A 23,753-nucleotide genomic window follows, 5' to 3' on the forward strand; every position below is an offset into this window, starting at 1 on the left:
CACATGGCCAGTTTTCAATATTTTTCTCGCTATTGTTGTTGTTGTGAATTGAGTGCCTGTTGCTTGCTGTCAGGCACTGTGCTCAGTACTGAGGATACAGGGCAGGTGTGGTCCAGCTGTCATGGCACTTGCTGTCTTCAGGAACCAGAAGAGTAAATGCTGGGTAGATAAAGCTTGAGAGAAATCTGGAGGGTGTCAGGGCTCATTTGCTGTGACTGACATCCCTTCCAGGTAAAGGCGGGGAAGGGGGAGAGCTCCAGGTGTGGATCAAAGAAGCCAAGAACCTGATGGCCGCCAAATCAGGAGGGACTTCAGACAGCTTTGTGAAGGGGTGAGTCCCGGGACCAGCACCAAACTAACCAGTTTCAGGATACAAAAGCTAGGAGAGGAACCCAGTTTAACCCTTCTCTGTGGATCTTATCCCTTTGTGTCCTGCCACCTCCAGCATCCAGCTTTGTTCCTGAAATTAGGTGATGGCCCAACCTCCACTACCAATTTGCTCTGGTCTGGGCTCAGTTTGGACAGGGCTGTGGTGTTGATTTCCAAAAACGAGGGTGGTGAACGGTTAGGTCTGACTTTTCCTTTGTTATCGACTTATGCTCCTAATTAATCCTGAATAAAAATCTGTGTCTCCTGACTGTCAAGACTTGAGGGCTCAGGACTTTGTTCCTCACAATATTGAAGCAATGCCAGCTTTCCCCAAATTAGAGCTCACCCCACTGACTAAAGTTCTCTAGCAAATCATGTTTGGCTTATCCCTATGATAATTACTCCTGGTTTTATTAAAGAGGACCTTGCCCAATAGAAGTGGAACCAACTACTTAAAACCCATTTTCAGTAGAATACTGACAACAGCTCCCTAATAATATTGTATTAATTTTCTCTCCAGGTTAAAGGAATTGAGTTGGGTGAATGATCTAGTGGAGGAAGTGGGAACTCTGCTTCGGCAGATTCAAAGGAGGGAGTTTGTGTCCTTGGATTTGCATGTTGCCTCAGCTTCCTGGGCGGGGCCTGTGGTAGGGGAAAAGGGAATTTAAATAGATATTGCCAGCTTTTTGTAGTTTGTTGATTCCTCCCCGCCCTCTGCCAGATACCTGCTTCCCATGAGGAACAAGGCCAGTAAGCGGAAAACTCCTGTGATGAAGAAGACCCTGAATCCCCACTACAACCATACATTTGTCTACAATGGCGTGAGGCTTGAAGATCTCCAGCACATGTGCCTGGAGCTGACAGTGTGGGACCGGGAGCCCCTGGCCAGCAATGACTTCCTGGGGGGGGTCAGGCTGGGTGTTGGAACTGGTGAGAGCCTCCCCTCATCCTCAGTGTCTTCCAGGCCTCTTCGATATTTCACTCCAAATAGAGCCATCCCCTTCCCTCCACATCTCCTCTATGTCAAGAGTTGTCTTCTTTCCTTTCAGTTAATGTTCAACCAGTATTTACTGAGTGCCTACTATGTGCAGGGTTGGGGAAGGCGGAGCCCCTGCCCTATTATGTGTACAGATAAACAGGACCCCGATTCCCAGGAACACCAGTACCTCCCTACCAAAAACATTTAAAGACCTACCTATATCTGTCCCTCTGATTTCCACCTTCCACCTTACAATGAAAGAAGGGTCCTTTCTAGCAAAGGCCGAGCTCTTTCCAAGTGTTCTGGATCACACTCTCACCTTCTCAGTGACCTCACTGCTGGAATCTCCTCTCCTGTCTGATCAGTTTCATTCTCTCTGCCTCCCGACTGGTGGTGAGAGCAGATATGCCCTAGTATTTCCAATTTTAATAAACAGAAACAAACCTTCCCTTGACCCCACATCCCCCATCCAATTTCTTAAAAAGAGTCATCTCCATATCCTCACCTCTCCTTTAGTCCTCACTCCACTGTGCTATTCTGTCCCACCCCTCCACTGAGCAGTTGCTGATGCTGAAATTTTGTTCTCATCTTCCTCAAATGTTCATACTATTTAACATAGCTGAACACTCCCTTTTTCTTGAAATACTTAGCTTCTGTTGACACCATACTTTCCTTTGTGGCTTCCTCATTCTCTACCCAAACTCTGAATATTGGTGCTTCTGCAAACTTAGCCTTGAATCCTCTTTCCTCTCTCCAGACTCTGCATTCCTGTGGGTGTAGATAGTACTGGTACATTAATAATTCATACAAAGCATTTAACACGAAGCATCTAGAATGATGTTCTTACAAATGTAAGCCAGTTCATGTCAGTCCCCTGCTTAAAACCCTTCAGTGGCTCCTACTGTACTTAGAAAACAATCCAAAGTTCACACCATGCCAACAGGCCCCTGTGTAATCTGGACTTTGTGTTCCTTCATGACCCATCCTATAGCACTGTTCTGCTTGCTCGCGATGCTCCAACCACAGTGACTTTCTTTCTACTCTCCAACTATACCAAGCTCCTTCCCACTTCATAACCTCCGCAATTTGTGTTCCCTCTGGAAAGGCTGGCTCCTTCCTACCCTTCAGCTCTTGACTCAAATGTCTCTGTCTCAGAGGGGCCCTCAGGCCACTCCATCTAAGGGAGTCCCTGATCTCCACACTACATCTCACCCTGTTTATTCGCTTCATGACCCTTACCTCACTATCTGAAATACGCTTATTGATTTACATGTAGATTTTCTGTCTTTCCTATTCAAATGGAAGCTGCCTGTGGGGAGGACTTTTTCTGCTTTGTTCACCCTTCTATCTCCAGAACTTGGAAGAGTACTTGGAACATAGTAGGCACTCAGTAAATGTTTATTGAATGAATATACAAGAGAATAGGAATGAAGCCACATATAAGCTGAGCTTCAAGCCTGGAGTCTACAGCTAGGGAAAAAAAAAAGGTGTTCCGCTGGCTTCCTTCTCCCACCTCTTCCTCCCTCCCTCCCTCCCTTCCTTCCATCTTTTCTTTCCTTCCCTCCCTTCCACTACAAGTCAAATTGACAATAACAGAAGGGCAGTAGCTGTAACAGCCTCAGAATAAGAGGTCTTGAGCTACTGTGTGCTGTTTGGAGTCCCATTTCATCCACTTGACATCTTGATAGCATCTCAGGAGCACAGAAGTGGCTGTGCAGAATCAACAGGGCGCCGTTCCCAGACTGCTGTCCCCATCGGCCCATTTCCGTAGTACATTGTCATTTGCGCGGTGGCCACCCTTGGTGCAGAAACCATCTTTGCTGGTGAGCTGAGAAGTGGGGTCCCTGTTCAGCCTCCTCTGGTGTTTCTCCTCAGGAATCAGTAACGGGGAAGTGGTGGACTGGATGGATTCGACTGGGGAAGAAGTGAGCCTGTGGCAGAAGATGCGGCAGTACCCAGGGTCTTGGGCAGAAGGGACTCTGCCGCTCCGTTCCTCGATGGCCAAGCAGAAGCTGGGCTTGTGAGCCCCTGTCCTTCTCTGCAGGTCCAGCCCTGTCCAGGGCAAGTCGGAGGAAGTGAAGAAACCAAGAGCAAAGATTTATAATTTAATATGTGTGTGTGTTATGTATGTGTGTGTATAAGTGTGGATTTCTACAAATCTCATCATACCAGAGTGAGCAGACTTCTCCCCCTTTTTAACGCAAGCTCGAGAATAAGAATCTCTTCAAAATGTTTTTATTTGTGCATAAACTAGTATGTGTTTTCAGAGTCCAATTTCTTCTATCTTTATGAGATTTAATTAACTTATCTTTCAAAACAACTTTTTATTGCCTTGCTATCCTGGACACTCCTTCCCTGGGAAGCCCTGACTGCCTTTGGCACTCATACCTGTCTGTGTTTTCAAGATTTGCCTGGTCTGAGGGCAAGGCTCTGGGAAGCAGGGGTGGGTTACCCAGGAAAGAAGATGGGAGAGAAGTGAGTAGGTCCTTTCTTTCCTCCCCAATTTATGCTTTTAACTCCATTATTTACCTTGACACATTTCTGAAACTAGGCTTTTAACTCCTCTTGTTTTTAGCAGTTTCCACCTTGCTTGGGTCTAATGGCTTTCTTGGAAATGCTAAGAAAATGTTTAAGTTGCTTCCAGTTCTGGACACCTTCACTAGACCTTTGGGGGACCCTTAGAATTGTGCTGCTTTAGAAAAGCACTTTAATTAGATAACGGCCTTTGGAGTGGGACATGGGCATGCCCAGTAAGGGCTTCTCAGTGGTCCCTGGGGACTGGTGAATGTCTCCCAGGCTGTGCTGAATTCATTGCATTTTAAACTGATGCAGTGGTTATTAGAGAGCTCCTAATTTCTCTAATGAAAGACAAGACATCTTCACTCTCACGAACCACACCTTCCTTAGCGTTTGTGTCCGCCGTGTGCTACCACACAGAATGTGGTCTCTATACTGTCATGTAGCCAGAATAGCCACGATGGTCTAAAACCAGTCCAGTGTTTCTCCAGCCTGGGCACTGTCAGTGCTCCAAGAGAACGTGTTCCGAGACTCTCCCAGTTTTTCTGACTTCCTTCTTGAAGTGGTTTCAGTTCCTATATTTTCTATTCCTAATCTTGACCTAGATGTAACCTAGGTGTGGTGGGTTGAGACCTTTCCAATTTCAGTTTAGTAGTCTAAGGTTCATTCTCCAAAACTCACTGTTCCAAACTGACCTTTTTATTTTCACCACTGTATCAACACAAAGTCATTTGCAAAAGGAGCCTGTACGGGAGAAAAAGTCGTTTTCAGTAGAGTCGGGTGCTAGTGGACGCTCCTCTAAGGCTACTGGACTGAAGGCAGCCACGGCAGTTTCTGCTGTATGTGTGAAGCGAATGGAAGAGTGTTTTAAAAAGGTTTACTTGGTGTGGATTGATACTGTAATGGAAGGCGTAACCTGGGATCCCAGACTGTCACGTGCCTCTTTGTTCTCCACACCCTGAAATGTGTGTGTGCTTCAATAAAGCTTTCTCACTTGCCAAGCCTTTACATTTGTTAGTTCTATAAATGCTTTTGTCTCTGATGTCCTGACTTACTGTTTGTTGTTGCTTTTCACATGGCTGGAAGGGTAAGAACCAAAGTGACAAATGCCCTTCCCTAACCATCCTGTGCTGATTGGAAGAAAATTTCCCTGTCTCCACATTACTGCCTGAGACCTCCGCCAAGCTGTGATCCATTGACCTTTGTGTTTGGTGTCCAGGGAGAGAATGAAAACCCATCTTAAAAGTGCCACCACTTTCCTTTCCCTCTGTAAAGTACCAAAGGAACTCCTCCTCTACCTTTGTAACCCACCCCCTCCCCCACCCTGCACCACCACAACGTGCTGCAGGAACAGGAGAGAAGTGCACAGGGCAGGGGAGCCGGTCCCTGCTGTTTCTTTCTGGGTCCTTCACTTTCTCTAGGAGCTAGGGCCTTTTCCTTCCCTCTTAACGACTGCTATTTAGTTTTGAGAGAGAAATAACCCAGATGCCAAGTAATCCATCTCAGATATAAGGCTCTGGGCTTCTAGGTAGAGCCTAAGTGATTCTTGACCTCTTGCACAAAGGGCATGAATATATACTGAATGCCTTTTGTGTACAAGGCTTTCTGCTAGGCATATCTTATTTCCATAATTTCCCCCAAGTACCTTATGAAGTAGGAAAACTTCCCTTTTTACAGGTGAGGAAAGTCAAGCCCACTATCGTGGAACAGAGTTCGGATTTGAATCAAGATCTGATTCTCCTGGGCCACGCTGCCTCCTGTGAGGATGAGATGTACCTTCTAAAGTATCTCAAAGAAATAAGTTTAGTTAGTAGGACAGTCAAAATGCTTTGGATGTTACCTGGTCAGCTGACTGAACAGCGTGTGTGTGCGTGTGTGTGTGTGTGTGTGTGTGTGTGTGTGTGTAGGGGGAGGCAGGGAGGGAAGGAGGGAGGGGGAGGAAAGAAGGAAGGTTGCAGGTAGGGCAGGACAGAGTGACACAGAAACAGGTAGTACAGGGTCGGGGTCAGGCTAGCCCCTTTGGGTCTGGCTGTGGGCCTGACTCCACTGCTGTCTCCTCCCCCTATTTTGGGAGTTGGGATTTCTTGAATCATAATCCGAGGAACGTAACAGTAAAGCTTGACCTGAAGAAAGCAAGACTGACTTGCCTTGCCTACTCAATAAAGTGAAACAAAACAAAGGTGTCTCAACTTTTTGTAAGCTAGAGGAGCATTTATATGTGTCAGGCCCAGGTGGGAACCCTGCTCGGGAGGCAGTGGGCCTCCTCATGTCCTCACTCGGGCCTTTGACCCGCGGGCATGCGCTGGCTTGCCACATGAAGTGTCTGTGATAAAGACAAGGAAGGGCATTCATTTTGCCTGATGTGCAATCTTTGCCTTTGGAACCACAGACCCTGTCTGACCAGAGATTTCCCACATTAACTCATTGTATTTTCCCTTCTGCCCATAACTTGCTTCCTGCCTTTCAGAACTCCTGTATTTCCCTGCAGGGAAGGGGCAAGAAGGGACCTTTTTGCTTTAAGTTTGATCATTTCCTCTATGTTCCGTTCCAGCCAGGAACTGCCTGACTTTTAATGTAACATTTTAAAAATAAGACTTCCACTAACTGCCCAGTGGAAAGAGCTTCTCTGTGACGCACTACTACCCCCGACCTATAGGTCCTGGGCTCCTGACTTCCGTCCCATCACTCTGCTTGGGAGAGGGAGTTTCCTTGGGTTGAGAGATTATTTTTCCCCCTTCTCTCTTTCCTCCTGGGCACACTCTAAGTCTTCTGTCTGAGTGGGATTACAGAAGAGGACATCTTCCTCCTTCCTTGCTTGGTGCTATCTGCTATCTTTAAATGAAAAGTAGAAAAAGAAGTACAGGCAGTAAAGCATTATGTTTAAGGATACTGACTCTGGAGCCAGGCAGCTGGGGTTTAAATCCTGACTCTGCCACTTCTGAGCTGTGTGATCTTAGGCAAGTTGCCTAACCTCTCTGTGCTTCCATCCCCGCATCTGTGAAATGGGGCTCATAATGGGACCGACCTTAGAGGGTTCTTTTGAAGATTTCAGTCAATTGATAGTATTTAGAACAGCACTTGGCACAGAGTGAGTACTTGAGCATTTTAGCTCTGCCTCTCCACCTAGCCCACTTCCTCCTCCCCTCTAATGTTCCACCGATGACCCCTCTGGGTAAAGCTGAAGGTGAATGGCTGCTGAGTCTTAACCATGACACAGGGTTCCACAAGTGTAGACAAGAAGGTTCCCGGGGCAGCAAGGGGAAGAACACTTTTCTTTGAAACAGTGGCGCATGCTTGAGTGCAGCAGAAGCCAGAGCAAGGGTCCAAATGTGGATCAGCTTCACAACAGCCCCCAAAGCCCCAGTTTACTTGCCTTTGTGCTGCTGTAGCTCCCACCTGCTCCATGCTCATCTCTTCAAAGTGGATGTCTGAGTAAGTGAATACGGGAGGCTGAGTCTGTCTTTTTTCCTTCTCTCTGATTTAGTTTATAGTTGGTGGTTTTGAGGTTTCCAAGATCACGAACTGGGGGCTTCTCTGAGGAGGGGGCCGCATTGCCTACCTTTTTGCTACAGGAACCGGAGGCTCAGTAAGAAGAGACTGTTGCCCATGAGCTAGTTGGAGGGGCAAGAGAAAGCATTCTGCCCTGGCCTGATTTTTCTTCCCAAACTCCCTCCCACTGCAGCATTTTGGTAACTCTTAGGTGAAGTGATAGTTAACATAGCATTTGTAGCCCAATACCCTAAGGGGGAAACGACAAACAAGTTCAGGAATGTTTTGTGGCTCCCCCTCCACCCTCCAATCCCACAGTTAATCCAGCTACGCTTGCTCAAGTGTCCTGGTTGTCTGTTGGGATGGTGCTGCCCTCTGCTGTCACTCATGGTAGAGGAACTATGTAAAACACAGCCGGTTAGTGAATGAATTTAGGATTTACTTATCTAGAAGACTTCGGAGAGCCGGGCAGAGGCCCAGGTTAGGAAAGCCAGATCTTCTAGCCACGACCTGCTGCCCAGGGCCTGTCCTCAGTCCCCACCTAGCTTCTCATGCTCCTCCAGTGCTACCGAAAGCAGAGACTTGCTTAAGGAAACTATTACACAGCCCTAAAATGGTGTCTGGAAATGTCCCAGGATCGAGGAACCTCAGCCACCTCAGAGTCCTGTCCCTAGAGCTGTGGGAAAGCATTTTCTCCTCTTATGAGGCCCCAGCTTTGGCTGACCAGGGGACCTTTTCCTTTGACCTTGACCACGGCCTGGCTCCAGTTCACTCGCACATGTCCCTTTGCTCCCGGCGCTGGGTCAGCTCCTGGTTGCTCAGTAGATAGTCATCAATGAATGTGAAGATCTCCTCGGGGGTGACAGGTTCCATGTAGCGTTCCCGGTCAATTCCCTGCTTGTCAATCAACACCATGTTGAAGTAGGAGGGAGTGAGGCGCTGAAACTGCCTAGAGACAGGAGCCCAAGGAGGTGTGAGAACTTATCTGGGCGTCATTCCGCCAGGCTCTACAACCCTCTGACCTTTCACAGCTCCACTGATGGACGAATTCCTTTCCCACCTGATCCCTTGTCCCCATCCCCTCCACCACCTATCTCAAGCCCTTATGTTTTTCTCTACTCAGACCAGAGTCTTGCTGCCCCTGTGCGTCTAGCTCAGCTAAGCTGTCCCTTCTGCACCCCAGATGAAACAGCTTTGTTATGACCAGACTGTGCTTGCCTCATAGGCCACCTTAAGCTGGCTATCACATGATGTTACTAGTGATTCCTAGTGTGGGCATAACCCACACAGCCTTACATGACAGCCCTGAGGTTGTGGGATCAATATCACCTGGTCAACTCTTCTAATGGTAACCACAAGTCAGCAGTCTCTTTCCTCTGAGTGTTTCACAGTCTTTCCTCTACCTGGGACTGAATCTGTCTGTCTCTACTGAGATTGAACCCCAAGGGGTCTACTGTTTATAGGACAGATAGCAGTGACGGCCTTATTGGCTTTGAGTATATGTGGAAGCATTGGAAATGTGATAACAGATAGATAATGAGAAAAGTCCACTTCTGCCACCTGCCTCTCATAGTCTTCTCTCCCCACGGGGGGCAGATGGGTATGGTTCAGATTTCAGTGCCTAAAGATGCTTTTTGCACCTTTGGAGACTAAAGGCAGAGGGATAAAGCCATAAGGCACCAGAATCTGAGGCTTGTCATGTCTGGGTCTGTGCCTCAGCCCTGGCTATGCTTCAGAGTCACCTGAAGTACCTTATAAAAGCACAGTCCTGAGGTGGTTTGGGTTGGCCATCTGTATTTTAAGCACCTCCCCTCACCCCTCCATTTGATTCTGACACCCTGCCACTCTCTGGTCTTAACCTAATGTATCCGAAGAGTTCAAACAGAAGGAATGCCCCAAGAGAGTAGTGTCTGCTGATGGTCCCACAACCCTCCTGTTTCCAGTGCCAGTGTCCTGCCTAGGGTTTCTGCCCACCCCTTCCCGCTCGCCTCCCAGCCTGGACCTGAGCTCCTCGATGAGGTTGGCTGACAGCTGTAGCTCCCGGATGCGTCCCACCTCCTGAGGTGGCTGCCCCACCAGCTCGATGATGGTCACGTGCCGCAGGTCCAGTCCGCAGGTAGATTGCTGGGAGGGGAGAGAAGGTTTTTGATAATAAGCTGTCAGACTCAAATCTAAGGTTACTTAGCTGATTCCTCCTGGGCAGTGTGGGAAAGGAGGGGCTTCTCGCCCAACCGTCACATCAGGGGGTCTACGAACTCTTCCCTCTGTCATTTCTGAAGCACTTGCCCTAACAGTGTTTCCTTTATTCTAACCAAGTGTGGAAACTGGTTACACCATGTGGAGTAGAAAAGAAAAATGTAATTGATAAATTGCAGGAACAAAATCTCTCCTTGCTTAGTTTTGCATAGGTTTTAAACTACATAGGTTCTTTTTTAAAAAATTGAGATACTAATTGACATATAACGTTATATTAGTTTCAGGGGTACAGTAAAATGATTTCATATTTGTATATACTGCAAAATGATCACCACAATAATTCAAGTTAACACTCAACAACGCATAGTTTTTTCTTGCAATGAGAACTTTTAAGATCTACTTTCTTAGCAACTTTCAAATATACAAGTATAGTCACCATGCTATACATCACATACCTAGGACTTATTTCTTTTATAACTGGAAGCTACAGAGTTTTTTTTTTTAATAGAAGTATAGTCAGTTTACAATGTCATGTCAATTTCTGGTGTACAGCATGTTTTTTTCAGTCATACATATACATACATATATTCCTTTTCATATTCTTTTTCATTATAGGTTACTACAAGATATTGAATATAATTTCCTGTGCTCTACAGAAGAAACTTGTTGTCTATCTATTTTATATGTAGTAGTTAGTTTCTGCAATAATGACTATTGTTTATTGACATGCATACCTAATACTTTGTGGGAATAATCTAATTTGATCAGCACAACACCCCTAACAACATAGGTGGTTCTTTCTCTGTAGAGGAGAAATTAACTTGCCCCTATTTGCATGACAATAGGATGCTGAGGCAAGATTCAAAATGAGGGCTGAGGCTGCCTGCCCAAGGGTGTGCTCCCTACCACTAGGCAACATGGCCACAGTCTTCTCTCAGTCCCCAGAATTTCTCCAAAACAGTGCCAGTGCTCTTTTCATTACCCTGTGTTGCCTTCTTCCCACCGGGCTGAACATCCTGTAACCCTCCCGTGGCTCTTTGTCCTGCCTTGTTTGGCAGGGTTGCCTCTTAGCCAGATACCTGGGTGGAGGTTTAAAGCAGCAGAGAACACTCCCTGGTGCCGCACCCCTTGTTTCATCTTTGGGCTACTTCTCTAGTCTTGGCTCTCAAGGTCACAGTCCTCCCTGGCTGCTTCCTGTTATTGTTGTTGCTTTCTGTTCAAGCTGAGGTATTACTTTTGTCTGGAACTAGGTCCTTTTTGGTCTAGATACCCAGGGTCACTCTTTTGATAAAGTTGCTTTCATCATTGGCCTCTGAATATTGCCTTGGCAACTTGTAAGTTTCAAACTTTAGAGAGCCCCTAAATAGCTTCTTTTACCTGAATATCTAACCCCTTGCATCTCCTCAGAGCTGATTCTCATAGTCTTGCCAGCATACCCTGAATTCTCTTCAATATTATTTTTCTCTTTTTTATCGAGGTAGAGTTGATTTACAATCTGACTTAAGTGTCAGGTGTACTACCATAGTGACAGACTAGTGATAGATCCTAGTCTGTTCTTTCTATAGGTCCCAATGCTCATAGCTTCTCCTTTCCCTGCAAGTGGCTTTAACTAAGTATCTCATAGAATGTTAAAAATCATCACGCAACTCCCCTATTTGATTTTGAAATATCACGACACTTTTCCTTCTCTTCTGCTACCAGCAGTGGTTAAGAGCACAGATCCTGGAGTCAGACTGCCTGGGTTCAGCCCTGGCTCGGCCACTTACTAGCTAGTGATTTGGGGCAAACCATTAACCTCTCTATACCACATATGCCCTATAAAATGGGGATATTAATGGTACCTACCTCATAAGGGTGGCTGTGAAAATTCAATGAACATGTGTTAAGCACGTATATTTCAACATACCTGGTACTTATTATAGCACTTACTAAGTTTGTTAGGTGCTATTATTCCTCGAAAACACAAACATAATTAATTCCCCACATGGACATTTGATCCTACCCGTCTCACAAATCTCTCCAGAGTGCTTTGCCCCTCCCTTCTCATCCTTCACCAAGCCCCCTGCAACCCATCATTCCAGTGAACTCACTGCCTTTTCAGTAAAAACAGCAGTTTTTAAAATGTGCTATATTTGTCCACAGTAAAACTGATCAAATGTTGTCCCCAAAGAGTCTGAGGAAGAAGTGTTTGTGCTGCAGAAAGAGCAAGTCTTTGATTTCCAAGAGGTGATGGAGTAATGGAGTGGGGTTTGGGGGCGTGCAAAGGAGTGAAGTCCTAATTAGGGGAGTGGCTCTCACCTGTAGCATAGTGAGCTGCATTTTATAATATCGGTTGGAGGGATCAGGAGCTGAGATGATGAGGAGTCGCCGTTTCTCATAGAACTGATCCAGAAGGCCAGCAGCCGAGTTGACATTGACGTTAATCTTCATAGCTAGGGCAGAAGCACGAGGCCAGTCAGAGTATGGCCGGCTCCTTCATCCCAGCATGGGCAACAACATCCTGAGGAGTTCCAGGCTTTAGGGTTAACACTTTTTGGTTGTCTCTCCCTCTCCTTGGGGGAAATCCTGAAAGAACACTTGGAGAACTTGGAGATTTTAAACCATTTTTCTTGGCATAGGAGTAGTCTATGGGGAACACTGGCCCTTTAACACATCTCAGAATCCCCTGTTTCCACATCATACACATTGCTATTGGCCCCTGTGCCATAAACATTGGGAGTTACTCCAAAGTAGCCCCGATCTATATGTCCACTCTCCCCATTTCCTACTTTCACTCACGAGTACAGATGGGTGGTGATCCTGACCACTGGCGGCTGGACTGGCAGACCCGGGAGGGGGTCCCTTGGCGCTCATAACCTCCATCACAGTGGTATTCACAGGTGGCACCATAGTTGTCCCCCGATGAGGTGCAGGTGAGGTAGCCATGCTGTGGTGGTTTCAGAGTTGGGCAGCGTCTCACTGTCAGGGAGGAGTTCAAGTTAGAGGCTATGGTGGCTCTTTAGGGGGGAAAAAAAAAGAAGGCTAAGAGGGTGCCCATGCTGGGTTTTCTAGATCAGCAGACCCAGGATGATCAAAATGAATGACTTCTCTGTGTTTCTAATGGCCAGGAGTAGAGCCAGGATCTTCCTTTCTTATAGAATTACGTCTGAAATGTAGGCAAAGGTGTTCATAAAGTGTGGAAGCACAGATGAGTATACATGTTGTCATCAAAAAACTATTAATCTGTAAAAAAAAAATTGCCACTTTTGTGTTTGGACTTTGGAGACACACTGCATAAAGATGACCACCTTACAAAATTACTTTTAATATCAAAAAGAAATTGGAGGGGACAAATATCCATCAGTGGGAGAAGTGTTAAGCAAATTATGCTATATTCTTAGAAGTAGATTATTATACTGTCATTAAAATACTTCTGAAGAAATTTTAAAGAACATGAGAAAATTACTTGTGTTATAATGAAATGTGAAAAAGGGTAATCTAAGATTGGATACTCAGTATGATCTCAACTATATCTTTTTTAAAGTCCATGTGAATAAAATACTGGAAGGAAAATATCAAAAGATTAACAGCAATTGCCTCTGGACAAAAGGGTAATAGATTTTTCCCCTTTGTCTATTTCTTTATTTCCCATATGTTAAACAACAAGCATGAGTTAATTTTATGATAAAAACAAAACAAAACAAAGAGCAAGAATCAGGCAGCCAACATCACCAATTTCAGCCGAGGTGAAAGACTGAGAATGAAGGCTGATTAGATTTGATTATTAGAAGACCAAGAATAGAAATGGATACAGAATATCTTTCTGGATTTTATCTAGATTTAGGAGATTGAGAAAGTCTTGCTGGGGAGTAGAGTTTCTGAAACATGTGTATGCACATGTAACGTGGGCTTCCTGAATGACCTGTTTAGTGAACTTGTCTTTTCCCTCTCCCGATATACCTGAGGTGTCTGTTTCAGCCCTACAGAGAAGAGGGTTGTGATGGGCATCCAGAGGATCAGGGAAGAACAGGAATAATAAGTGATGCAGAAATGGAAGACTTCTTTCTGACCTTGTACTTTTACAATGAACTTGCAGCTGGCGCGGTTGTAGGCTCGGTCATAGGCAGTGTAACGAATCACGTGCTCACCTTCGGGAAACTGAGAGCCAGGCTCAGGGCCTCGAAGTGTCACCCTGCATGGGACAGGGTGAGAGAGCCACTGAGGAAAGTGACTCTTAGAACCAGGGTCTGGGGCACTTCATCACTGTACCCTCAGCCTGTGCAGTTCAGTGTAGGCAGCCTGAGGGCCTGGGAGAAGCCGGTGGGAGGCAAAAGAGGTATCCGTTACTCACCTGGTGATGGTCCCATCAGCAGAATCTTTCACCACGGGTGGGTCCCAGTATACGCGAGCAGTCAGCTTCTCTGGCTCTGCCATCTTCTCACGTGAGTGAGGACAACGGATCTTGGGAGGATCTATGTCTGCCAAGGCCAGAAATCAAGTGCTGACTCGTGGGTCCCCTGCCTTCCCTGGAGGGAACCCGTAGAAGCAATACCACACCACTGGGTAGGCAAAACATGCACTCTCAGTTCAACATGTTCAACCAAACTGGGGAAGGAAGTACGGCTCCAAGGGAAGGGATCTTTTTGTTAAGCCCAGGCTCAGGGCACCACCCTCACAGTGAATGGGAATGCCTTCTGCGGTGGACAGAATGTCAGGCTGGCTCTTTGCAGCAGGACGACTGGGAGCACCCAGCATTTACCTACACATACAGGCTCGCCTCCGCTCCATTGCCCGTCCTCCATGCAGATTCGGCTGCGGTCACCTTCTAGGTGGTAGCCAGTGGAACAGCTGTAGTCACAGCGGGAGTCAAGAAGCACCCCGTTTGTGCACGTGTAGGTGCCACTCGTGATGAATGGCAGTGCGTGGCATCTCATTTCTAAGAGAGAATCAAGTGGCAAGCTCAGGGGCCTGTGGGACCATGTGGAGGTGATGCCTGGGCATCTAGCACAAGGAGAACCATATCAGAGACAGCATAAAATCCAGAAAACTCTACCCTGAACTGCTCTGATGTTTTTGTGCCTGATTGCCTCTTTTTCCTAATTGCCTTCTTAGTTTGATATTATAAAGTACAGTAGTGTCCTAGGTGGGTGGGGGCAGGGTGTTGGTCTTAAAGAAGTAAATTACTCGTCCAAGTATATGGACTTGAGAATCGCACCTAAGTTTGGATCCCAGCTCCACCACGTACTAGCTCTGTGACTTGAGCAAGTTACCTCATCTCTCTAATCCTCATTGTTTTCATCACTAAAATGTGGATACCGTGAAGTGGGATTGTAGTGCGGATGAAGGAGACGATACACATAAACCTCTGGGCTTATTTAGGGCCTCGGCAGCTGATAGATTTCCTCTCTCATTCCTCAAATGCTAGATGCCCTTGAACAGACTCAAAGCTCCTTTTTGAGTATAATTTCAGTGCTACCACAAGCACTCCTCAGCTGAAGCTCACTTCCACGTGGAAGCAGGCTGGCCCTCTGTCTGGGTGAGAATGCAAATCAGGCCAGTGCCTGCAGGGCCAGCTTTGGTGGCATTTGTTGAAAGAGGAATCCATGTGCTCTAGACATCACATGGGCTGGGAGCGGAGACCGCTCCCATGAATTGATTGTGAGCCCATGCTTGCCAAAGTCTAGTTTGAAATGAAATAAGTAGGCCAGCCATTCCTTCAGGTTGTCTAAGTTCTAACCCTCCTTAAGTTCAATTACTGGAACTTTGAATAAAGATTCTATAAGCTGTGTTCGTTTCACTTCTGGGTTGAACCAGACTTGAAGATTACTGCCTTTTATGTTTTTCAGTATCCTTTATGTAAAGATCTATGCAAAAATGACCTCCTTGAAATCAGGGCCAAGAAAAAAGGTTTGTCTTTCCAGATGCCTTTGTTTTCTCAGTATTATATGACAATGAAAATGACACATCCAAAAGGTTTGCCCTTGTGTCTCTTATGAGGAAGGACAAAACCAGACTCTGTGTTTCAATATAGTAATTAACTCATGCTAGACACCTGGGAATATGTACCTCTCCAGTCTTTACACTGGTTTTACGTTCACTTATAGACTTATATTCATTTTGGAAAGCCAATTCAAATTCATTTTGGAAACGATGGGGTCTAAGTCCTAAAATAAATGAATTAGTCACCTAGAGGGGTGTGGGGGCTTCTTTCTTTCTGGCTATCAGGCTTCTCCTCTCCTCCACAGCATCTTCTCCGATCAACCCCATTTCTCCCTGAATGCTCAGCACTTGGCATCCACTTATACTGCATACATGCGCACACACTGGGGTTTCCATCCCCTTAGTCTATAAGCAGCCTGGTAATTGAGAGATTGAGTAAGTTCCTCAAATGACCAATACAAGGGCTCGGCACGTGTGGCTGTTCTACAAATGGCATTCAGCGATGGACATAGGGACAGACAAGCCCAGCAGCCAGAAGAGGGTAGGCTGTAGGACTTAACTAAGAGGTCGGGACTTGGGAGCTGAGGGGACGTGTTGTGAAATGTGTGTATTAGCATCCCCACATTCTAGCCTTAGGGACCCATCTTGACTTTCAGGAGAAAATGCAGAATAGCAGATGTTTTATAGCTTCACTGCCAAGGCCTTCTAAGGCCTTACGCCAGGAAGTACAGCCATTTACTACAAGAATCTGAGACCACACACCCTCAGAGCACCAGGGGAAGGCCCAAGTCCACAGCAGGCCCCAGGTGGAAGCCTTCCATGCGCTCCTAGGCCCCCTGGAGCCCGAAGGGCTGGTTGCTACTTAAATGCCCACATTGCTTGAGTACCAGCCATAGGGAGAGACAATGAGCTGAATGTTAGAATGGGGAAAGGCCTTGTTGGGAGCCTGGGGGAATATTCTCCATATGCACTTGACAGAGGGCATAGTAACACCTCCAGGCATATATCCTGGGTGGCTGGCCGGTCAGCCTCTCTCCCACACACCCGTCAGCATATGCACACATGCCACTTACGCCTGCAGTAGGCAGTTCCAGACCAACGGCGGCTTGGCAGGCATTGAACCGACCTCCGTCCAATCAGTCGAAAGCCCCGGTCACAGGAGAGCTCGCAACGAGTGCCCAGGCTGCTGTGATAATTTCCTCCTCTCGGTGAGTAGCACGTGGCTTCTCCATCCTGGATATTTAATGTATAACACCATCGGGGGACTGTAGCAATAGAAGAAAAGTAAGCTAGAAGTAGAGTAATCAAGCCAGCGTGGTATTGGTGATAAAACAGATACATTGATCAATGGGACAGAGTAGAGAGCCCAGAAACAGACTTACAGAAATATGCCAAAATGATTTTTAACAAAGGTGCAAAAGCCATTCAATGGAGGAAAGATAGCCTTTTGAACAAATGATGTTGGAGCAACTGAACTTCCATAGGCACACATACACACAAAAGCAAAGCAAAGGACCTCAACCTAGGTGTCTTACACAAAAATTAACTCAAAATGGATCATGGACTTCAGTGGAAAAAGTAAAATTATAAAACTTTTAGGAAAAAACATCGGAGAAAAATCTCTAGGATTCAGTGCTGGGCAAAGAGGTCTTAGACATGACACCAAAAGCACAATTCATAATAGAAAAAAATCAAGGAAATGAAACTTGTCAAAAGTAAAATTTTTTGTTCTGAAGAAAGCACTGTTAACAGATGAAAGACAAACCACAAACTGGGGGAAAATATTTGCAAACCACATATCGAACAAAGAACTAGTATCTAGAATATATAAAGAACTCGGAAAACTCAACAGTAAAAAAGCAAACATCCAGTTAGAACACGAGCAAAAGATATAAACAGACATGTCACTGAAGAGGATATAGTGGTGGCAACTAAGCACATGAAAAGATATTCAGCATCATTAGTCATTAGAGAAGTGCAAATTAAAACTGCAACAAGATACCATTATATGCCCATTGGGATGACTAAACTAACCTGGCACTACCAAGTGTTGGTGAGGATGCAGAGAAACTGGAACTCTCATACGTTGCTGGGGGAAATACAGAATGATGCAGCTACTTTGGAAAATGATTTGGTAGTTTCTTATAAAGGTAAATACACACTTGCCAGGTGACTCTGCAGTCCCACTTGAGGTATTTACCCAAGTGAAATGAAAACCCATGTTCATACAAAATCCTGTACACAAATGTTTAAAGTAGCTCTATTCATAATTGTCAAATGCTGGAAATAACTCAAATGTCCTTCTGTGGTGAATGGTTAAACTAACGGCGGTTTATCTATACAAAAGAAAGCAGTGCTGATACATGCAACAACTTGGACGAATCTCCAAAACAGTTTGTGAAGTGAAAGAAGCTAGACTCAAAAAGCTCCAGACTGTAGGAGTCCATGTATGTGACATTCTGGATAAGGCAAAAAGTACTGAGACAGATCAGTGGTGGCAGGAGATCAGGGGTAGAGGCGGGGATAACCTCAAAGGGGCAGCCCTGGGCAAATTTTTGAGGTGATGGAACTGTTTGGTACTGTAGTACTGCTGACCCGCCTCTATGCATTTGTCCAAACTCATAGAACTGTAAACCAAAAAGAGTGAATTTTATATATAGTAGATACATTTACAGTAACTTTAAAAAATAACACAAAGAATGAAGCTTTGTGAGAGAGGAAGGGAATGTGATCTCAAAGTAGGCTGCTTAGGAATGAAAGTCTGATCCCTGTTCAGTACTGAGCACAAAAGGTAATAGGGCCATTAAATCATAAAAGCGTCATTACGATGCCTCATTGGCTACACAAAATAAACGACTCTTCAGTGGGTTCAGATTTTAAAGTGGCACGTATAAACAAGAACAGGGCCACTTGCCCAAGGATGTATACATAGGATGACACAGATGTTTTAGCCTAGGATCGGGGAGGCTAAAGCCCTATATGTGCTCATTTGGTTCCTAAATCCTAAGAAAAAAAAAAAAGGAGAGCTTTGAATAAAAGCTTATTAGAGGATGGGAGGTAATAGCTCAGTGGTAGAGCACATGCTTAGTATTTATGAGGTCCTAGGTTCAATTCCCAGTACCTCTGTAAAAAATAAATAAGTAAATGAATAAACCTAACTATCCCCTCCCCAAAAAGCTATAAAAAAATTTTTTTAAAAAGCTCATCAGGAGCTAAAGGAACAAAGACAGGCTAGAGCTTCTGTTTGAGGGTAGCTGGAAAATGAAGACAGATGACAGAGAGAAAACTATCTTTTAAGCCACAATGGGCTTGTGATTTCCAGCATTAGTTTTGTTTTGTTTTGTTTTTGATTGAGGTATACATTTATAATTAAAAAGTGATACAAATGAACTTATTCACAAAACAGAAACCAACTCACAGACATCGGAAACGAACTTACGGTTACCAAAGGGGAAGTAGGGAGCAGAGGGATAAATTAGAAGTTTGGGATTAACAGATCCAGTGTTCGTTTTGAGCCTGTGGCTGTGACACACAGCTACCATCTGGAGACACCATCTCCAAATGACGGAAAGTCTCTTAAGCGCTATAGCTGCAGAATTGTCGATTATATGGTCACAACACATATCACCAAGACTTTACATGGGAGGCTGGGACCTCAACAATCACTCCTGCCCTATTTTTCACTCATATCCTGTCAAGGAAAATACATATAAAATTGGAATGGAAAGAACAAGCAAGCATAGTAAAGGGAAATATAAACCCCAGGATAAATGTTGAGACAGTAATAAAGGGTCTAGCTATTGTGAATAAGTTCGTATTTGCTGGCCTGGAGGAATACTGGCATAAAGAGAACATGCTAGACTTGTGGCTACCAGAGGCACGGGGTGGTGGGAGAGGGAATTGGATGAAGGTGATCAAAATGTACAAACTCCCAGTTATAAGATAAATAAATACTAGGGATGTAATGTACAACATGATCAATATAATTAATATTGCTGTATGTTATATATGAAAGTTGTTAAGAGAGGAAATCCTAAGAGTTTTCATCACAAGGATAAATTTTTTTCTATTTATTTAATATTGTATCTATTTGAGATGATGGATGTTCACTGAACTCATTGTGCTCTACATCTTAAACTTACATGGTGCTGTATGTCAATTATATCTCAATAAAACTGGAAGGAAAAAAAAAAAAGACTTAACCATAAGAAATGACAGTTTACCAAAAGAAAAAAAAAAGAACATGTTGGAAGGCTGGAAAGAGCAAAAAACACTATTCCAATTTTCTTCCCCCCTCCCCAGATTTATTCAGGTATAACTGACAAATAAAATTGTATATATTTAAGGTGAACAACCTTAATGATGATGTTTTGATATATGTATACATTGTGAAATGATTATCGCAGTCAAGTTAATTAACACATCCATCACCTCACAAAGTTACCATTTTTTTTGTAGTGAGAACACTTAAGATGCACTCTTCTAGTAAATTTCCAGTATGCAACATAGACTTATTAACTGCAGTCACCATGCTGTACATTAGATCCCCAGAAGGAAGAAGAAGGCAGCCTCTGGGAACTATAGACTGGTGAGACTGACAGCACAGATAACAAAATATTCTAGAATAAACATACTTTTATGAGCAGTTTCAAAGAGAAGCGATGATCTCCAAGTGATCTCAAGAACAAGTAATTCCAGGTGGACCTCATTTCCTTTTTGGGTATGGTCACCAGACTGGTGGAGCAGGGGAAATGGTGGGTATACTATGTGGAAGTAAGTGAGGCACGTGACCACGCCTTTCAGGCCACTGATGTGGATCAGATGAAGAAACACAGGAGAGGTGCCAGTACAGTTATGGAGATTCATAACTGGCTGAACAAACTTACCCAAAGAATGCTCATGGGAAACTGAAACTAAGAACATGGTAGGACATGTGTCAGTCATTACGGAGTAGCTACCGTGTGCTAGGCACCCAGATTTATATTTTCATTTTTCCATCCATCATCCCATATACTTCTCACAACAGCCCTGTAAGGTATGTAGGGGTTTATCCCTATTCTGCAGATGAGGAAGTAACTTGCCAAGGATCTGTCAGCAAGCATGGGGCAGGGCTGGCCTTTGAACCCAAGCTTTGACTCTAAAACCCTTTTTTTCCCTAACCACAGTATCTGTCATTGCAGCATGTTAGGCTGCTATTTTGAAGTATACATTTACATTCTTGAATAGGTAATATAGCCACATTTTATACTTTAGCCACCGCTGAAGTATAAAAAGTTACACAGTAAAATTCTCCCTCTCACCCCTGCTCCCACACCTAATCCCCCTTAGTGCCCCCACTAACAATTATTAGTAGTTTATTTATACATATAAAGCAAATCTTATTTCCCCTCCTCTTTATCACATACAGTAGCATGTTATGTCCACTGTTCCCACCAATACTTCTTAAAATAAGCTGAACAGGGTGGTGGGGAGAGTATAGCGCAGTGGTAGAGCATATGCTTAGCATGCCTGAGGTCCTGGGTTCAATCCCCAGTACCTCTGTTAAAAATAAATAAACCTAATTACTTCCACTCCTATAAAATAAACTCAACAGTATGTTTTAGAGGTCTTCCCATATCACTGCATAGCAAGCACAGCATTTATTTAATTTAAATAACATTTATCAAATACACAGCACAGTGACTGGCCCATGATATGTGTTTGCCAGGGTCAAAGCTGCTAGAAGGCAGAGGAGCTGAGATTTGAACTTAGGCCCACGGCCTCTGCTATCCATCTATCTCTTTCTAGAGATTATAAAGGAAACGATGTGCTGACAACAGGGTTGAAAAGTGCCTTCTTTGTGATTATTTTCAGATAACTCAAGCAGGCAGAGTTACCAGCTTGCCCAGAGCTGTAGCAATCTGGGGGAAAAGTGGTGGCTCAGGGGACTGGGGCATACTGCAGAGAAGGGTTTCTGACTCCAAGCTGGGAGTTAGTTTAAGGGAACAAAAGTGCAAGATTAGTGAAAATGGCACCAAAGTACACAGGCAGTTTGCTCAAAAATAATGATCTGATTTTTACTGGTTAACTATTCTTTTTTTCCTTTTTTTTTTAAACAGTGGGTTACATTTTTTATGAAAGAGCTGGAACAAGCATGGCTTTGAAGTCAGATCTGAGTTTAAATTCCTGCTCTGCCACCCCTGAGCTCTGTGATTCTCTAAATTAAGCTTCCCTAAGCTTAGTTTCCTGATCTGTGAAGTGGGGACAATAAGCTGGTTTCATAGGACTGTTTCGAGAATCAGATGAAAATGCATGTGTGAAATAGATCTAGCCTTGGGAATGGGAATGATATTCCCTGAATCAGTGTCTGGGTTTGAGATGCTGGCTCATACTGCTTCAAGCAACAACACGCTGCTGCCTCCTAGAGATGCCATCCCCAAATTACAGAAAGTCTCAAGCGCTATGGTTGCAGAGCTGCCAATTATGAGGTCACAAGACCTTATAAGGAAGGCTGGGACCTCAGGTTGTACATTCCTGGCTACCCCCTCACCCCTCAACATAGATAACCTCACTCAATTAGTTTTATGCCCCGAGACTAAGTCCCAAAGATAGTCATGAGACACTTGATCCCAAGGCCAAAGGCCCCCATATGGCTTATATTTTTTTAAAAATGGCTTTATGAACATTTAAAAATAACCAATGAGGCAGGTTAATATTAACTAAGAGTTGCTGGACCCCTTGAAAGTATCTTCTGTGTCTGTTGCTTTTTCCCATCTACTTCTCCCATTTACAGTCTCCTATAATCTGGCTTCTGCTCCCAGAATGCCAATCAGCCAGTAAACATTTCTTGAGCATCTACTTTCTACGAAGCTCTATGGGGTGTCATACATGGCTCCTTCTGTTAAATAGGTAACTCCTGTGTTGAGGATAATGAAAAGTAAACCAAAGAGGCAGTGTATAATGAATGCCAAGTGAGTGGTCCAGACAATAAACATTTATTTCAGAAGAGGTATAGGGCAGGCATATTTGACCAGAGAGAAAAATACCATATGATGTCATATATATGTGGAATCTAAAAAAATGGAAACAAATAAACATATTTACAAAACAGAGACAGACTCACAGATGTAGAAAACAAACTTATTGTTACCGGGGGGAAAGGAGGGGCTGGAGGGATAAACTGAGAGTTTGAGATTTGCATATACTATTATATATAAAATAGATAAACAACAAGGTCCTGCTGTATAGCACTATATTCAATACCTTGTAATGGCCTATAATGAAAAAGAATATGAAAAGGAATATATATATGTATAACTGAATCACCATGCCGCACACTAGAAATTATCACAACATTGTAAACTGACTATATTTCATTAAAAAAAGAAACTTGACATAGTATTTCCCAACCCTTAAAAAGAAATGAAGAGGTATATAGTAGGTACTTAATAAACAGTCATTGAATAAATGAATGAAAGAATGAATGGATGAGGGAGAGCTCAGTGTGGGCCAAAGCAGTCAGGGAACAGGGTAGAGCTAGATTTCATGTGGGGAGAAGGGACAATGAGCTGTCAGGCTGGGCAGCTAGACTGAGACCAAATTCTGTTAGAAATGATCATTTTGGGCCACTAGGTTTGGGGAAGGGAGAGAGTCAGAGAATCCAGTTAGGAGGCAAGTGTCATTATCCATTTGTGAGGTTATAAAAGTCTTAATCCCCTGGATTAATTAAGAAATGACAATTCTTGGTGAATGACTGGTGAGGGGTGATTAGGAAAAAGGGGCTATTAAAGGTGATGGGGGCTATTAAAGATGCCACTGAGGTATTTTTAAGAGAATGAGGGTATCATTATCAAAAGTAGGAAGGTCAGATGCAGAGCAGTTTTCAGGGAAGATGAAAGAATTTAGTCTTAGATATCTCCAAATGGAGCAGCAATTGGAGATGCAGTCCAGGAGCTCAGGAGACAGGTCAGGGTCATTCAAAGTTCAGATCCATGCCTCCCTCTCTCTCTTGTCACCACTAGAGAGCCCATCTACTTTCTTGGCTTCAGCTATGACCAGAATAGTGAAATGTCATGGAGCCCAAGGAAGGGGGCAGGGTGAGAAGAGAGGGATGTGTTCATTGTTGCTGAGAGACAGGGGAGATTGAGCTCAAGAAGGGGCCATATGATTTGGGCTTTGGGAGAGAATTGTGATCTTCCAGGGCTGTCATTTCAGCATAGAGATCTGTGGGTGAGTGGGAAAGAGTCTGCGGGGAGTTTGGGAGGTAGCGGGTGTCGGGACAGAGAGGTAGTTGGTGTGTACCATT

At 44.4% G+C, this 23,753-nt stretch overlaps 2 protein-coding genes across 4 annotated transcripts in view; one reads left to right on the plus strand and one right to left on the minus strand.

Moving 5' to 3' along the window:
- SYTL4 (synaptotagmin like 4) overlaps nt 1–4,866 on the plus strand; it is a 106,143-nt gene extending 101,277 nt beyond the window's left edge. For all 3 annotated transcript variants that reach the window (XM_064482963.1, XM_064482964.1, XM_064482965.1), the window contains 3 exons: nt 232–331; nt 1,091–1,299; nt 3,224–4,866. In XM_064482963.1, the coding sequence (XP_064339033.1) occupies nt 232–331; nt 1,091–1,299; nt 3,224–3,372 (458 nt within the window). In that variant the 3' untranslated portion in view covers nt 3,373–4,866. The remainder of the gene's footprint in view (nt 1–231; nt 332–1,090; nt 1,300–3,223) is intronic.
- The window catches only part of SRPX2 (sushi repeat containing protein X-linked 2), a 29,572-nt gene continuing 8,544 nt past the window's right edge, over nt 2,726–23,753 (minus strand). The window contains exons 4-11 of the mRNA XM_010975777.3: nt 16,543–16,734; nt 14,289–14,465; nt 13,881–14,007; nt 13,600–13,721; nt 12,329–12,508; nt 11,849–11,982; nt 9,357–9,478; nt 2,726–8,303 (exon numbers count right to left, since the gene is read on the minus strand). Of these exons, the coding sequence (XP_010974079.2) occupies nt 8,123–8,303; nt 9,357–9,478; nt 11,849–11,982; nt 12,329–12,508; nt 13,600–13,721; nt 13,881–14,007; nt 14,289–14,465; nt 16,543–16,734 (1,235 nt within the window). The 3' untranslated portion in view covers nt 2,726–8,122. The remainder of the gene's footprint in view (nt 8,304–9,356; nt 9,479–11,848; nt 11,983–12,328; nt 12,509–13,599; nt 13,722–13,880; nt 14,008–14,288; nt 14,466–16,542; nt 16,735–23,753) is intronic.

Source organism: Camelus dromedarius, chromosome X (assembly GCF_036321535.1).
Source record: "Camelus dromedarius isolate mCamDro1 chromosome X, mCamDro1.pat, whole genome shotgun sequence".
NCBI lineage: Eukaryota > Metazoa > Chordata > Mammalia > Artiodactyla > Camelidae > Camelus > Camelus dromedarius.